The sequence below is a fragment of the Lepisma saccharinum genome, chromosome 5 (genome assembly GCF_977018435.1).
Source record: "Lepisma saccharinum chromosome 5, izLepSacc3.1, whole genome shotgun sequence".
Lineage (NCBI taxonomy): Eukaryota > Metazoa > Arthropoda > Insecta > Zygentoma > Lepismatidae > Lepisma > Lepisma saccharinum.
In genome coordinates, this window is record NC_139233.1 from 20,349,242 (window position 1) to 20,364,900 (window position 15,659).

The 15,659-nt window shown below is 38.7% G+C and overlaps 1 protein-coding gene across 7 annotated transcripts in view; it reads left to right on the forward strand.

Moving 5' to 3' along the window:
- LOC145987701 (protein bric-a-brac 1-like) overlaps positions 1-15,659 on the forward strand; it is a 663,074-nt gene that overhangs the window by 318,417 nt on the left and 328,998 nt on the right. For all 7 annotated transcript variants that reach the window (XM_083122257.1, XM_083122259.1, XM_083122260.1 and 4 more), the window contains one exon: positions 4,798-5,904. In XM_083122257.1, the coding sequence (XP_082978383.1) occupies positions 5,095-5,904 (810 nt within the window). In that variant the 5' untranslated portion in view covers positions 4,798-5,094. The remainder of the gene's footprint in view (positions 1-4,797; positions 5,905-15,659) is intronic.

A 15,659-nucleotide genomic window follows, 5' to 3' on the forward strand; every position in this document is an offset into this window, starting at 1 on the left:
GTCGCAATTCTGCAACTTTGGGCTAATCGAGACGACCAGGATGAGCGTTGATATGATGAAACTCTCAAACAAACAACACCATTTCGAACCCGGGACTCCTGGCTTTGTAGCGCACTGGGCTAACACTCTTCCACTGGGGTCGGCGTAATGCACTTTTGGTGCATCTGTAAATCCAGTTCAGTGTCATTTTAGTTTCTTTAAAATGCCCGTGTGCGTGTGTGACCTGCTTAATTGGCGATTTTTTTTCTGTTTTGGACAAAATAGAAGGTTTAAAAATTTAGTTTCGATGCATCTAAGAGTATCACCAGCATTTTTATTCACTTATGCAATTTTTTGTCAATTGTTACACTTGCGCTCCGTGTACTCTAGCTCGCCGAATGAATGAACACTATTTTTAACCTCTTATTAAACTGTACCTAGAGCCACCTTTTCCAAGTAGGGTCGAAAAAATACGTTCTTGATTTCCTGCGCTAAATTAACCTGTTTCAGTTTTAATTGTATTTACAAGACCCTGTAATATTTTCTACATTGAATTGCCACAAAAAAATATTTCTGTTATGTTACATCGCTGTTCTACCTCTTCGCATAATCGTGACGATGCCAAGAAGCAGCAACCAGAGGAGGAATTATCCCTTACCTCTCCGTCAAATACCACCTTGCACACACACACACACACACACACCATTTTTCACATTAAAAAAAACTTTCTATCGATTCTTAAGGATCCACGTTACAAAAATTGTGCAATCCATTTCTGGTCTACAATTTTAGTAGTAAAAAGTCGAAACTGGTTTTAGGAAGGGGAACAAATTACTGATTTTGTAATCATGTAAATTTTGTCTCCGGGTCAAACTTTTAGTCACAGGCCATTAGACAGTTTGGATGTCGGATCTGTTACAATCTTTCGGCCAAAACGTTCAGCGTGTTTCAATATGGCGAACGAAAAATGTATGTTAAACTCACTCCAAATGATGTAAAATGAGAAATATTGAAGTTATAATATGATAACTTGGGAGTGTTTTCTTTTAGGAAAACTGTAGTCCAATGAGGGAATTCCCATAAACGCTTGGTATTTAATGTTTCTAGTTTTGAAGTATAAATGTGTTAATTCAAGGTTAAAATAATCATCGCTAATAACTTAACCAGCCAAGCGTGAGAGGAAAATATTTATAGAGGTCGTGGAGTACAAGGATAATAATGGAGATACGTAACTGAATTAGAACACCTTTTTTTTTACATTTTTGAGAACTGCTGCTGCGCCAAATTTATGGAGATGTTTGATTTCAATTTTTCCCCAACTCCTGACCAGTAGAGTCTGAACATTTTCAAGAAACCTCTGTTAAATTATTTATTATATTGTAATAGGGTACCCTATATGTACACGTGCTGAGACCGTGGCTGTATATAAGGAGAGTTCATCTCCCCTCCTATTTGTTCAGTAAACATATTGCATTATTGCTAGCATCAGATGAACAAAACCACAGCAGAATTGAACTCTTCAATGTTTGAAATTATTTTGGAAATGTTATACATTTTTACTTCATTCCAACGGTTCTCCCATCATTTCCAAAAATGTTGAACAAATACTTGGCTCAGTAATTATTTTGGTGCTGTATTTACAGAACGAGCCGCGGTGATCCAGTCGGGATGCCCGGGTTCGATTCCCGGCGTGGGCCAGGTTGCGGGGAAGGTAGTCGAAGCGTGGTGTTGATCACATCTACACAAAAAATGGCCGAAATCGTGAAAGTGTGGAGCCCTATCTCCATATCCCCCTTTGTGCCTTCATAGCACGGTGTAATGAGCATGTGGGGAATTAGAGACCTAAATTCTAAATATCTCCAATTTTCTTGCTTTCCATTAATTTGATTTTGTTCATATTTTCAGCACAACTGTTTCATGACATTATTTGTAACACTAAGAAATAAAATCCTAATTGGAACATATAAGTGATTTTAAATTGCCGTGGGCAATAGAATTAATACACGTACAGTCACAGACATTTCTGGGTTGTAACAACCTCATTGACTTTCAATGGGATCATTACAACCCAGAAGTGTCCGTCACTGCATATCAAGCTTTTTTTACATTCATAGTACATTCAAATAATTTTTTATGACTTACGGTATGTATAAACTGGCCAATAATAACAAATTGATACCCTTAAAATGCTCAATTTATAACTTCCTCATTTTTATTTATAGAGCTACCTACTACCTGTAACGTCAACTTCAAATATTGCCCCCCTCCCGATGGCGCAGTGCTAATGTCAACGTCTTGTAATCAAGGGGTCACTGGTTCGATACCCGGTGGAGGTACATAGTGGTTCGGATCCCACATTAAACTGTAGGTCCAACCAATCTCGATTAGACTTTCTGTGCATAAAGTGGACTTACAAACATCAAACCTCAATGAATAATTATCGACCAGGTTGGGGGAGGGATAAGATGAACACAAACGTTATTTTATATGTGCAAATATTGTATGCAATGTCGACCTTCTTGAGGAATATTGAGGTAGGAAGTACCAGAAGTGACATGTGGTATTGAGTTATTCTTTGCCTTTCCAGCACGTAACGTTAACTGCTAGACCATGTTTGTTCATTACATCATTCAATCCATCACCTATTTTTTTCATTCCTAGCAACGATTTCAGGAACTTTTGGATTTGATCTGATTTTATCTTATTTATTTTTTGCCACTTGTAGCAATCGTGAAGATGACGGTGAGTGATGATATGATGAAATTGATGAAGAGACACCCACAAAGAACATCCTTGCCCAGGCCGGGATTCGAACCAGAGACGCTTGTCGTCGTAGCGTGTTTTGCTAACCATTCCGCCACGAAAGTCGGTCCTGAAACCTCGTAAAAAGGAGGCCAGGGGAAGAGGAGCAGCAGAGTGGCACATGGAGGGTGCACAAAAAGTTCGAAAGTTTAAGATAGAATATTGTAAATAATATGGGTGATTTGAATTATGTATTGAAGTCAAAATGTTCTGTCCCTTTTTGGTAATAACTGACAGGGACATTAGGGTCACTCGCTGTTCTAGCAGGCCGTAGTCCACGAGAACCCCCCCTCCTCTTAAGTGTCGCCACTATTCATTCTCATCGTCTTGATTAACATAAAAAGATAGAAAAAAGAAATAATAGGACAAACTCTGCATTAGTATTATCACAACTATGCTTTAAAATCCACATATCCATTGCCTTGAAAGCTAAGCTCTTTTACTCACAGTGTCGCCACCGTAGCTTCGAGTTCGTGTTCCGGCCTGGTTTTAGGTGCTCCGTTGAGTGTGTCCCTTCACCCTCATCGTCGCGATTTGTGAAAGTGGCTGGTAAGCCACATAAAATTAGAAAACGCGGCGGATTTTTTTTCCAGTTGTAGTGTGGGTATTTTCTTGCTTTTCTATTTCCATTGTCTTGGTTCATACATTGTAACAATCCGACAAAATTGCAGATTATACACTTACCTATGAATGTACCTTTCTCTCCCACCATATATTCATGTAACAAAGAATGTCACCCCCCCCCCCACACACACACACACAACCACACACTGAGGGTAAGAGAGCCATAGAGAGATCGATATTGTTCTTAGTAATGCATGTTTGAGGTCCAAACTACTTATCTTTTTTGTTAAAACAAAGGAACTGTCACTCCCCTCCGACGAAAGTTTTCGAGGGGGGGAGTTAAGGTCATTGGCAGGTGAAATCCCCCTGTTCCCCCGGGATTTCGCACTGTTGAGTACAACACATTATTACTCCACATCTCTCTCTCTCTCTCTCTCTCTCTGTCTGTCTTTCTTTATCTTTCTTCCCTGCCTGAAAAACAGAAAAGAAAGAAATGACAAAGAAGTTTGATGGGGAAGAAAATATTTGCTTGAATTTTGCTAGCAACTGTAGATGTTCGTTCAAGGGGGAAAAAAGGCAATTAAAAAAATCACAGTATGCGTGCACATGAGAATCGTAAATATATATGTACGTTAACATACATATACGTATATATTTATATAATGCTTGAAGTACGGGAGTGTGTATTGCAAAGGAAGAGCAGGCCATGGTTTTTCACTCCTTCGACGCTGTAGCGAGGGTAGTGTTGTAGTGCGCAGTTGCCGGAGTTGAGCCTTGCCATTAAATTAGTCTCTAATGAAATTCAATAACATAAAGCAAGGGAAGAGGGCTGAGTCATAGCCTCCCACTACTAACAGAACCTTTTGCTCTACCAACGCAGCTGCTAAATATACTGGTAATGCGCGCGCGCGATAGCTTATGTATATATACGGTCCCTCTTCTGAAAGTCCTTCCTCCCCCACCTCCTGCCGCCCCGCTACAAAAACATCTTGAGAAGGCCCTCTCGGAGCGTGGCTTCCTCTCCCAGGTTCATCAATAAATCAATAGCACATACATTATGTATAATAAACTTTCGTTTCATACCCCGGGTATTACATATACATTTTATATAAATATATGATAAGGCGTGCGGAGCAAGGGAAAATCGACCATCGTGACGCGCTCCGAGGGGGGAGGGGTGTGGTGAGGGACTCGGCAGACCGAGCGAGCGTTGTTCGCGTTAGAAGAAGAGCCGTACGTTGAAGTAGAGGAGTGTCGTTGCTGCCTTCTCTCTTCGTAGCCGCGCGGGGTTTTTAGTACGTGCTTTTACGGTAGTGTTTTTTTCTTGTGTGCATAGTATCTACAGACTGAGAGAGAGAAAGAGATATTTCCTGTACTTGGTTTTTTTCCACGTGTTCTCGTGACCTTGCTGAATGGATCTAGTTTTGACTGTGGTGTTACGTTTTTTTACAGACGTGAACCGAGGCACCTAGGGCGACGGCCTGACTGGACGCTTTGGAGGAGTGAGCGGTGTGGTGGTGTTTTTTTTTTAGTCTGGCGAGGACGGACGACGTGCTTGGTGAATCTAGACGCCCGGCGGAGGTGGAATTGGGTCGTTTTGGGGGGCCCTCGGCGAGAGGACCACAGGGGGATACTACGGTGGACTGAGTATCATCCATTCACTTCCCTAATCCCTTTTTAACCCCCCCTTAGCATCTTGCAGAAGCGAGGACAACATTTTTCTTTGCAGCCCACGTGCGAGATCGCACCATGCAGCAGCATTGTATGGCGTCGCCACAGCAGTTTTGTCTCCGCTGGAACAACTACCAGAGCAACTTGACGAATGTCTTCGACCAGCTGCTTCAAAGCGAAGCTTTCGTGGATGTCACCTTGGCGTGCGACGGGCATTCTGTCAAAGCGCACAAGATGGTTTTGTCGGCGTGCAGCCCGTACTTTCAATCCTTATTCTTCGACAACCCCTGCCAACATCCCATCGTCATCCTGAAGGATATAAAGTGGCCCGAAATGAAGGCGGTCGTGGAGTTCATGTACAAGGGCGAAATCAACGTGTCCCAGGAGCAAATCGGGCCTCTTCTGAAAGTAGCCGAGGCCCTGAAGATAAGGGGACTGGCAGACGTCAACGGGGAACCCGAGGGCAACGACAACGTCGGCAAGAAAATCGACGGCCACTCCACCACCGGTCTGGTGAGGCCCGTGGGGAACTTCTGGGGTGGGCACGGACCCCAGCACGAGGACGACCCTCTGTCACCGTCCCCCAACACGCCGGGGATGCCCAGGAAGAAGAGACGAAGAAATTCGGGTGAAAGAAGCAGCGTGAGTAGCCCCGAAGAATCGAACCACAGCGCTGCCGAAATTGTAGAGACGACGGTAGACTTGCCACCAGGCGCAACCTCAACCCCAACCCCTGGCATTTCCCCTCAGCCACCCACAGTCGCCCCCAGCAATCAGCCACCAACTCCAGGGGAGGCCAACCATCCGCCGCCTCCACCCCAAGGCCCCTCACCCGAAGACCTGGAAATCAAGCCCGGCATCGCAGAAATGATCCGCGAGGAGGAAAGGGTAAGTTTTTTTTTGCCCTTTTTTACGTTTCTTGCAACTTTTCTATAAATATTTCGTAAGTCTTATAATTTGTCTCTGTATCTCTGCTTGTGTAGTTTAGACTGTGAAAAACTTTTCAACTTTCTGAAACTGCTAAGGTAATGACATTTGTATCCGCATGATCGTATTGGTAGGAGGGAAAAGGGGGAATTTTAGCCGGTGAGGGAATATATCCCTAAGCTTCGAATTTTCTCCCCCAGGATGTATTTCAAATATCTCATAATATATGAGCACAAAGAAGCAAAATAAGTTGTCGAGGAACAACGTTAGGCCTAGAAATCGATATAAATAGCAGCCCATGTCACTTACAAAATTCTCGCATAAGACGTAAACAGTACCTTAAATGTAAGAAAATGGGCAAACTGGTATTTTTAAATTCGTGCCCTTCTTTATCACTTAGCGTGATATTTTTATTAATGACGAAATCTGTGCAAAACTTTATGAAAAATTATTAAAATAGCTGCCCGTTAATACGACTTTATTTCAAAAGTATAAATCTTCTCGCATGAAATAGTCATGACTCATAGAGTATTCATATCTTCGTTATGTTACTATTTCGTAATTTATAAAATATCCGGAATTTTAGTATCAAGAATGGGGCAGAAATAAAGTGATCCAAGTTGTTTCGTTAAAATAAATAATAATAATAATTCAAACATATTATTTTTCAGATTTATGATAATGTATTAAGTGATGTAAAGCTCTCACTTTCTTGCCATGAAAATCTATATATTTCTGACGCATATCACAAATACATCTGCAAGTGTAATGGGCCAAGTAGTACTGGTGAACTGAATTTTAATTATAACGCGAACAGCGATATTAGAACTCCAGTCATTACAGTTTTAAACAGTAAAAAATTGGTCAAATATGTCAACATATTTTTAGAAAACCTTTATTTCTTTGAAACATTGTGCTTGGTAGATATATTGTGCGTGGTCGTGGGCAAGGATATATGGCAAGAAATGTTAAAATTTTATATATTGCCTTCTTTATCACAGCTAACAACATTCATACCTGATATATCAGAGAAGCATTTAAATAGGCTAGATACATGATATGTAGCAATTTACCTTGAAAGTTTTTTAAAACTAGAATCATATCTGTAAATAGAATTTATTCCATACCATTCTTCCAGCCAGATTTGCTGAAATTTCTTTTCCTTTCACTTATTACTGTTCATAGTCTAGTTCTATATTGGAAAATATAGATTTTTTAATTTAACAAAAAAGTATAATTTTTGAAAAGTATGATTAAAATAAAATTTAATTTTTATTGTAATATTAACGAATTAATTAACATAAATATTCATTGTCATGTTTATCCTGTTCGATGCAACAGTATTAGTATTTAGTTCATTGGCTTCATTGTAAGCCAGTTGAAAATCCCAAGGCTTCCATTCAATGAATAGATAAATCTGTAGAGCATGGATAGTTTTGTGCACAAGTCGAGTTAGGAGATGGGATCAGTGTCAAGGGAAAGATTTGTAGAACCCCTATCTTATTTATAATGTATGTGTGTGCATAATCATCATTCATCAAAATTGTGTGGAATTCAAACTATAAATGTTTAGGAAGTAAAGTTATAATTGCACTAGGAGCGTATCAAACCTTCATTACAAAAATTTCCATATGGTATTTTTTTTCGAATGGGCTGCAGTTTTTGATAAAGGAACTTAAATTTATGCACTGTGTTAAATAATTTAGAAACAATTTGAATTAACACATCAAAATATTCAAAGCAGAAAAACGAAGTACTGAGCCACACTACATCTCATCCAATTTAATTCGTATCCTGTGTTGGAATAATGTTTGTAGCTCAATTGTTCCTAATGGATATTCAACTGCATTTCCTGTACAATATAAAGTATAAAACAAACTGTTTAACTACAATGTCAAACCGGGTTTGAATCCCTGTTATAATTAGCTTCTCTCCCCTAAATAGATAGGAGTATTATTCTTGTCAGAATTGTACATGACAAAAGTTGACATTCACAAATTCATTTACTCTACAAATATTTGGCATACTGAGGAAAACAGTTTTGTCAGTAGTTAATAAGAAACAGAATTGCATCACCACGTGTTATATTTTATTTAAAATTTGAATGAACCTATTTGTGTTGAAATCATCTATATTTTTAGGAAGTCCTTCTTTGGTTTGTAAAATATATTTTTTCATCATGAAATTTGACTGTTATAATTATGTCAGGGTGGGTCAAAGTGGGTCATGTCATAACCAAAACGAGGTAGGCCCTGGTTAGCAGTTTAACCTGGGCCTAACTTGGGGAGGCGACAGAATATGAACCTCAGGTTCCAGAAAGGTAAAAAAAAAAAATACCCTAACATGTAAATTTTAATAAACGTGGAAAGACCATGCGATGGGAATCTTTAGAAGAGTCGAATACATGGTTTCTGATTTCGGAACATGCTGTACTTATCCCTGAATAGTGGAGATCTATAGCATAGCATTTTCCATTAAACTGTTAATTAGTTTATTATTCTTAATTTATTACTATATCATGTGAAATGTAAGTGATCCTAAAACTTCACATGTAACATATTAATTTCTTTTTACTCCAATAATTCAACTTCATATTATTGGTTAATAAAATATTTTTTTGGATCATTTAATAATAGTGAGAATATCGGAATACATTTGGTATGCACAAAATATTTGACAGGCCTCCAGTGGCCCGCCCATACCAGCGCACTGTTCCGAAGTCTACCAACGGGCAAATGAAACTACCACAGACCAAATCTTAGAGTCGAAGATTCATCAGCCAGCTATTATTGGCATTCAGATAAACTATATATAAAACAATATCGCAATCAATTCACACAGTAATGTACTTGTGTATCCAAATAATATTCATATTTCATTTTCGAAAACTCCTAATTTGTTAATCTCTTTTAGTGAGGATATCATATTTTAGGGGTGAAATTGGGATTTTTTTTTTAAATCACTAAGTGCAATATAAGGACGAAACTGGTTGCAGTGGGAGAAATAGGATGATTGTATTGGAGTAGTGTGGTCCGATCCAGCTTTGCTTCCCAGTTGCAGTCTATTTCATTCCTTAATTTGTTCTCCTTCCATGTTGAGGCTGTACTGTAATCAATCCACAAATTATGATACCCTGGATTCGAATTAAGATGCTATTCCCACCACTGAAGTAAAATTCCCAGTGCCACGTTCATAGAAGAGGAAGTTTCGCTCCTATTACTCGATTCTAAGTAAAGAACGAAGGAGAGAAAACGGGAGTTCATATTATTTTAGTGAACTACGAATTCCCTTTAGCTTTTCGCCCCTTACATGTTTGAGCTAGCTGGAATACCAGTTTAAAAGTTAATTGAATTAAGTTATGAGCTAACTAGGTAATAATTTAGTGATTCTTAAAGCTCATATTTGAAGTAACTTAAATTACAAAATAATATGATTCGTATAGTTATGACGAAGAAAGTATGTCCTGACAGCTGTTACAAAGTTTGGATTAAATCGGGACGATTGGTAGCCCTTCTTTTTGTTTAGAATACTATGTTTCATTTGCCTACACAGGCATAATTACTGTTCTATTTGGTGATACCATTATTTCAGAAGTCCACAATCTCACACGTGTAGTCAAAAGTGGCAGAAAATTTAAGTAAAAAATAAAGCAATAACAGAATCTTATTGGAATTCTCCCCAAGGTACCCTAGTCAACACTTTTTTATTCATGTAAGCGTTTCTTATTCATAATTTTCACGGAAGAATAGTCCCCTGAATGTGAATACTGGACACCTGCAGAGAAGGCTCGGCTTTGTATTTTGTAAATGAAAGAAAAATAGCAAGTCAGCATTTTAAGATAGCATTGTTGTGGAAAGTATTTCATATTACTGGCTAACAAAGAATAAGTTATGGTTGTGCAGAATTGTAAGACAGTGCTTTTGTTTGGATGCAAGGGTGTCCAGAAACTCAAAACTAGGAGCATTCAAGCACAGTTAACGTTTATTTTCATTCGCATGTATTCTAGGCGCGCCATGATAACCTCGTAAAATATGCGAACTACATCCCCCGTGATTTTAACAATCGACTCTGCTTCCAGGCCAGAACAATATGGCGGTGGATCAGGAAGGGTGGCCATCCACAAACTAACAAGTAAGATGCCATATCCAGCGCTGGGTTCAAGTGTATACAGAAGTGCTTATATTTGCAACGAAATCGTCTTTCTTTTTAGGGTAAATAAGTGCAAAATATTAACAATAATTATAAAAAATAGTAACAACTATAGTGAATAATTGATTTCCTAACCAGAAATTATTTCCCGTGAGTTCGTTGCTCTACGTTAGGTCTGTGCAGAAGTTTTTTCTCGAATCCTTATTGCGCTCTACAACAAGATCATTTTCTTGTTCTTCCAAGAAGTGTATCTATTTCATAGAATTAATTCAATTAACATTTGTTTTGTTTTTATAAATTCATTACCATAAATTGTTCAACAACTCCCGTCGTCTTGTGCAAAGATTGAATGTGATAGCGTCGCAGTGAGAAATGGTGTTAACATTATCCAATCGTAAATAATGTTTATTAATGCATTACCCTCTTTAAGCCAGCAACAGATACCTAAAAAAGTTTGGAATATTTCTTGATAATAGTCTGGTATGTTCTCACAGATTCCACTGCCGACGTGTGAGAGCACGTAACAATATTTTCTTCCTGGAATAGGATTAGTGGGAGTCATACCTTTCCCCTTTGGCTCAGCTATTCTTTTTAAATAAATAAAGATGAACCTGCAGGAAAAGAAGACAATATGTAGGACTAATCATTGAAAATAAAACACCCATTCCCCTTTGAGGCTCATATCTCCATACGGAAATTCTGTGCACTTGATTTCTGGGAATTATTGTCGCTGCCTGTGATTTTTCTTCATAAAAGAAAGAAATCTCTGCACTTATTAATACTAAATATATTCATAAAGATTCTGATGTATATTTTAAAGTTGTTGCACTTTTATTTGAACCGAAGGATTTTTATTTGTGGTTTGTTCAAGAACACAAATCAAAGCCATTTGCAGAGCATTGACCAGTGCCGGACTGGTAATCTGGTAGTTCTGGCAAATGTCAGAGCATCACATGCATGCAGATATTTGGACACTGTTGCCTTTGATATGCAAGAGTCTTTCGAAAATTTATTTTGCACGCAAAGAATATTTTTGGGCCGATGTAATGAATCTCCGGCCCGCAAATCTGGCACTACGAAGCAGAGCCATAGCTAAATGGAAAGGGGGGGGGGGGGGGGGTTGGCAGCCTGACAAACAGGAGCATAATGAGAAAAACTGCAAAAAGTCTAAACGTTTGGCCATCTCGTGGAAGTTTTAACGTCCTATTGAGTTAATATTATTGTTAATTTGCAAATATTCCAAATATTCTTGCTTCCTGTGCAGCTGTTTCTACGAAAACCACACCCAAGGTTCTGCTTATAGGCACCACGTAATGGCATATCTCAACCTCCTTCCGCGAGAAGCTCGTTCGAATTTGTCTTGCGCAGTAATTTTCATTAAGAACAATTTATATTTGTCATCAAGCTTAGGCATGATTGAACTATCACTTTTAATCGTTATGCCATAGTTTATCTATTTACATTGAATTTGAAGGGTACATTACAGTTAATGTATAAAGTTAAAAGAATATGTAGAGGCATTTACGACTGAAATTGTTGGGATCGGGCCATCGACTTCAGAATATTGTTTACCGGGCCATGGTGTCTCGAAGGTTAGGAACCACTGGCAAATAGTGTGTGTTTGAGTTGTACTGTAGACTGCATTTTTGAGACTAACGTAGCTCTGGCGTATGGAATCCCTCCCTGGCCATGGGTGTTCTTTGTGAGTGTCCCTTTATGAGTTTCATCATATCATCACCCCTCCTCATCGTAGCGAATGGCCAAAATTGGCAGAAAATCGAAGTAAAATACATCAAATCGTTCACTCAAACTTCTGAGTTCTAACGATTCCATTCTAAGTCAGTGTTACAACCCAACATTATCTGTGACACTACAAATACGTTTTGACAATCAAAAACTGAAAATGGGGAAAATGTGTTTGAATCTTGTTGAAGCTGTTAGAAAGAGTTGTGTGTAAAATAATACTTCGTCATGTTTTTAATATATGTTGCGTTATCTTTGCTTAGTATAGGATTCAGTTTACACAGCTTATGTAGAATTCAAACCATTTTTAAAAGAAAACTATACCTTTGAATGGCAGCTTGTATCCAGCTAAAACATTTCCATTTTTAACACAGAAAATCACACAAAAATAGTTTAGCCTTTAGTTCCTTCTCTGTTATTTTATACATAGGCCGAATTAATAGAAATGCCAGAGCAAAATTTTATCCCTAGTCCGTCGAGACAGACTTAAACAGACATTAACCTATTTTGTAAGGACTATGAGGCAGAGCATGGACCTTATTGATGGTCTTTCAGTTGTTCTAAAGCTTATTTCGTGCAAACATGCAAATCACCCCTTTCTTTATTGGACTGAAAAACTAAATTCCATGAAATTCTTAGTGCAGTTTTTCATTACCACATACTTTCCAAGATGTACAGTCACGGACACTTCTGCGTTCTAACGATTCCATTGCGAGTTAGGGATGTTGTTACAACCCAGAAGTGTCCGTGACTGTTCATTAAACTAACTGCTTAAATATTTAGTGTAAAATATTAATACCAATGAAATTATTATAAAAAAATGTTATTTTTGTCCGTAATTTTTTGTGAAAATTTCTCTTTGAAATCCTGAAACTATAGTTTTCATGTTATTTGTTTATTTAACAAAGTATTGCAAACACAGCATTAACCATTTTTACATTAGAATGAACTAACAGAAGAAAATAACACAAAGTAAAATTGCATGGCTGATAAAGGGTCTTATCAAATTTTTACACGACATCCCAGATTTTCAAAATCCTTCTAAAACGTGCGTGATTTAAGAGAAAATGTGATAAGTAAATTATTTTATTGGATGGGTATTCTTGGAACGGGTTACGCTGAACGGGCATAATGTAGGCTTTTGCAAGCGAAAAGTTGATTGCTTCGGGTAGTGTGAGGCAGCCACTCGGAGCTGAATTTCCTTGTAGGCGTTCGCTTCTTATATAACCATTGGTCATCTTGTGTAGGCAGTTTCTCTCTTGTGGGGAGCGTGAATATATAACTTTTGCAGAAGGATGGACTTCGTATTCCAATTTTATATGAAACTAAAGATTTGCAGAATGTGCTGAGAGCACGGAGATTTTTAAAATCTTATCTGGCCCTTCGAGTAAATTTTGGAATCCACATTTCCATCGACTCAAGGTCTCGCCACTCTAGGTTCCGAGTTCGTGTCCCGGTCTGAACATGGGTGTTCTGTTGAGTGTGTGCCCAGTTATCAATCAATCATTATTCTTTCGACTAGTACCTATTTGCCCACATAAAGATACGCTGGTTAAGGGTGAGGAGCAATATTTGTTACCTGCTTCAGTTGCAATTCCCACACGAAATGCGCATTTGTGGCACCATTCTGTCACAGTAAATAGTGCCATACTTTGAGCAACAAAGTGTTCTACACAAACTCTATCCTCAGCGTCGCGATTAGTCAAAAGTGGCAGGGAAAATAAGGAAATGAGAAAATACGGCAAGTTATTGCAGTGTACTGTGGCTATTTAGAATACAGGATTTTCTCAAGATAATGGAAATGAAAGAGAAATACTTACATGTATTTGACGTACAAGGTATGCAAGTCCACCTAGTGGAGGCACAAAAATAAATTTCAGCGTTGTTGTGTTCTTGAATTTATTATCTGGTTCAGCGGATTGTTTTTTTTATTACTGGAATACGTGAAAAATTATATATATCAATAGCGTCCCCTTAAGAATGCAGTCTCAACTGTCCATGCTGTCATCAACATGGTTATTTCTGAGCATCTGGGATATTCAGCATCCAATTTTATTGTCGTTCACATACAGGAAGTGCGCTGGGGTTTGAAGGAAAGGGGGATTCCGACAGCCTCCGCACACATCGACAGCGAAATCCATAAAAAGGGTTGTAAGGGCGGGATAAACAAGTTCCATGGGATTTGGAACAGCTGTACCTACTTCGGGAGACTGTGAGGTTTCTCCTCTGCTCCGGTTGGAGGTCCAGATATTGTCGTGCGTTTGAGGAACCCGTCCACATACCTCGGGTAACCCTACGTGTCAAGTAGTCAAAGAACTTGTATTCCTAGACTTCACAGAAAGGGTACGAGCCATATAACCATGGGCACCCTTAGGAGGGGGAAGGGAAGGTCACGTCTCTTCTGGAATATGGGGAAGAAATACCTATTTATTCTTTCCTGATCCCTTTAGTTTGTATTTCTTTCCCCTGTTCTGTTCTTCTTGTTTACTCTCCCTATTCCATGCGTGTCTGGAAGGGGGTCTAACCGGTCGTTCGACCCGTTCATTTCAAGTTATTCTTACTGACAATTAGTTTTTAATCCAGCAGCATAACGAAGTAAAGAAAACGTTAAGTGGAAAAAAAAATTGTATAATAAGGAACCAGTTTATATTTTCATGTTCTACCATTTTCACAGTTTTCAGAATTCCAAAAAGAGTTTTATGGGAGAGGTCACACAACACAAACTCTATGACTAAAATTGATATAGCCTTATTTTTTACACCCACGAGGTGTGTAAATGTTGATAACAATGTAGAAACTCATCTGATGGATGGAGTAGAAAAGTCTCTCCAAGGATATAATAATAATGTAGAATAAAAATTCCTTGAGCTTCTAACAGTTACTGCATTATAATAAATAATAATTATAACCATGATAAGGTTAGTTATTATTTCTACTATTCACGTTTAATCAATTGCCCTCCCCCTTTTACAAAAATTTCTGTCGACTCCCATGCCCTATTCTTGATTTTATCTCTGAAATATACTATCTTTTCTCCCTGGTTTTCTATAGTCCCCCCCCTCTCTAACACATATAAATACAGTATATCTTTCCCGCTCTCTTCCTCCTAGAGTGAGATTACTTTCAATACATCTCCAGCAGAGCGCAAGCGAAGACTGTTAGCTATAGGTGCTGGGTTGAGATGACGTCAGGTGTTCGCTTGTTGGGTAGTTGCTTTTGGAGTTACGACTCGCTCCCAAGCTACATATGCATTATAGCCAGAGATGTTACGAAAACAATTCCTGCCGAGACCAGGCAAATCAGAAAGATTCAGATCCATGTAACATCGAGTCTTAGTGCAACGGCCTCCCCTTAGCATGTCTTTATTTTTTAAAACACTAGAAAAGAATTGTCCATTGTTCCCTTGAATCCCAGAATATTTTATCCAGGTTCTTCCAGCATTGCTTGAAGTTTCAAAGTCTTCATGGATAGATTGATTTACTGTATCTTACTTCGCATTTGCCACTTTTGGCTAATCGCGAAGATGAGGATGGGTGAAGGGATAAACATATAGGAACGACACAAGACGAGTCCCACAAAGGATTATAGTGGCTGAGTCCAAACGCGAAAGCCTCGTAAGTCTACCAATTGTAGTCCAGAGTGTATTATAGTTGCAGTCCGCATCGGAACACCATTCTACTTTGAAGAAAGTTCCGAAAGATAAGTTTCTCCTCTGACGACCACGTCAAATCCACGTGGAGCCCAGTAACTCCTCCCCTCAATCCTTTTCCACCAATAGTGTTCGTCGAAGAACTGACAGTACTTGCTAGACTGTGTTATTGTCT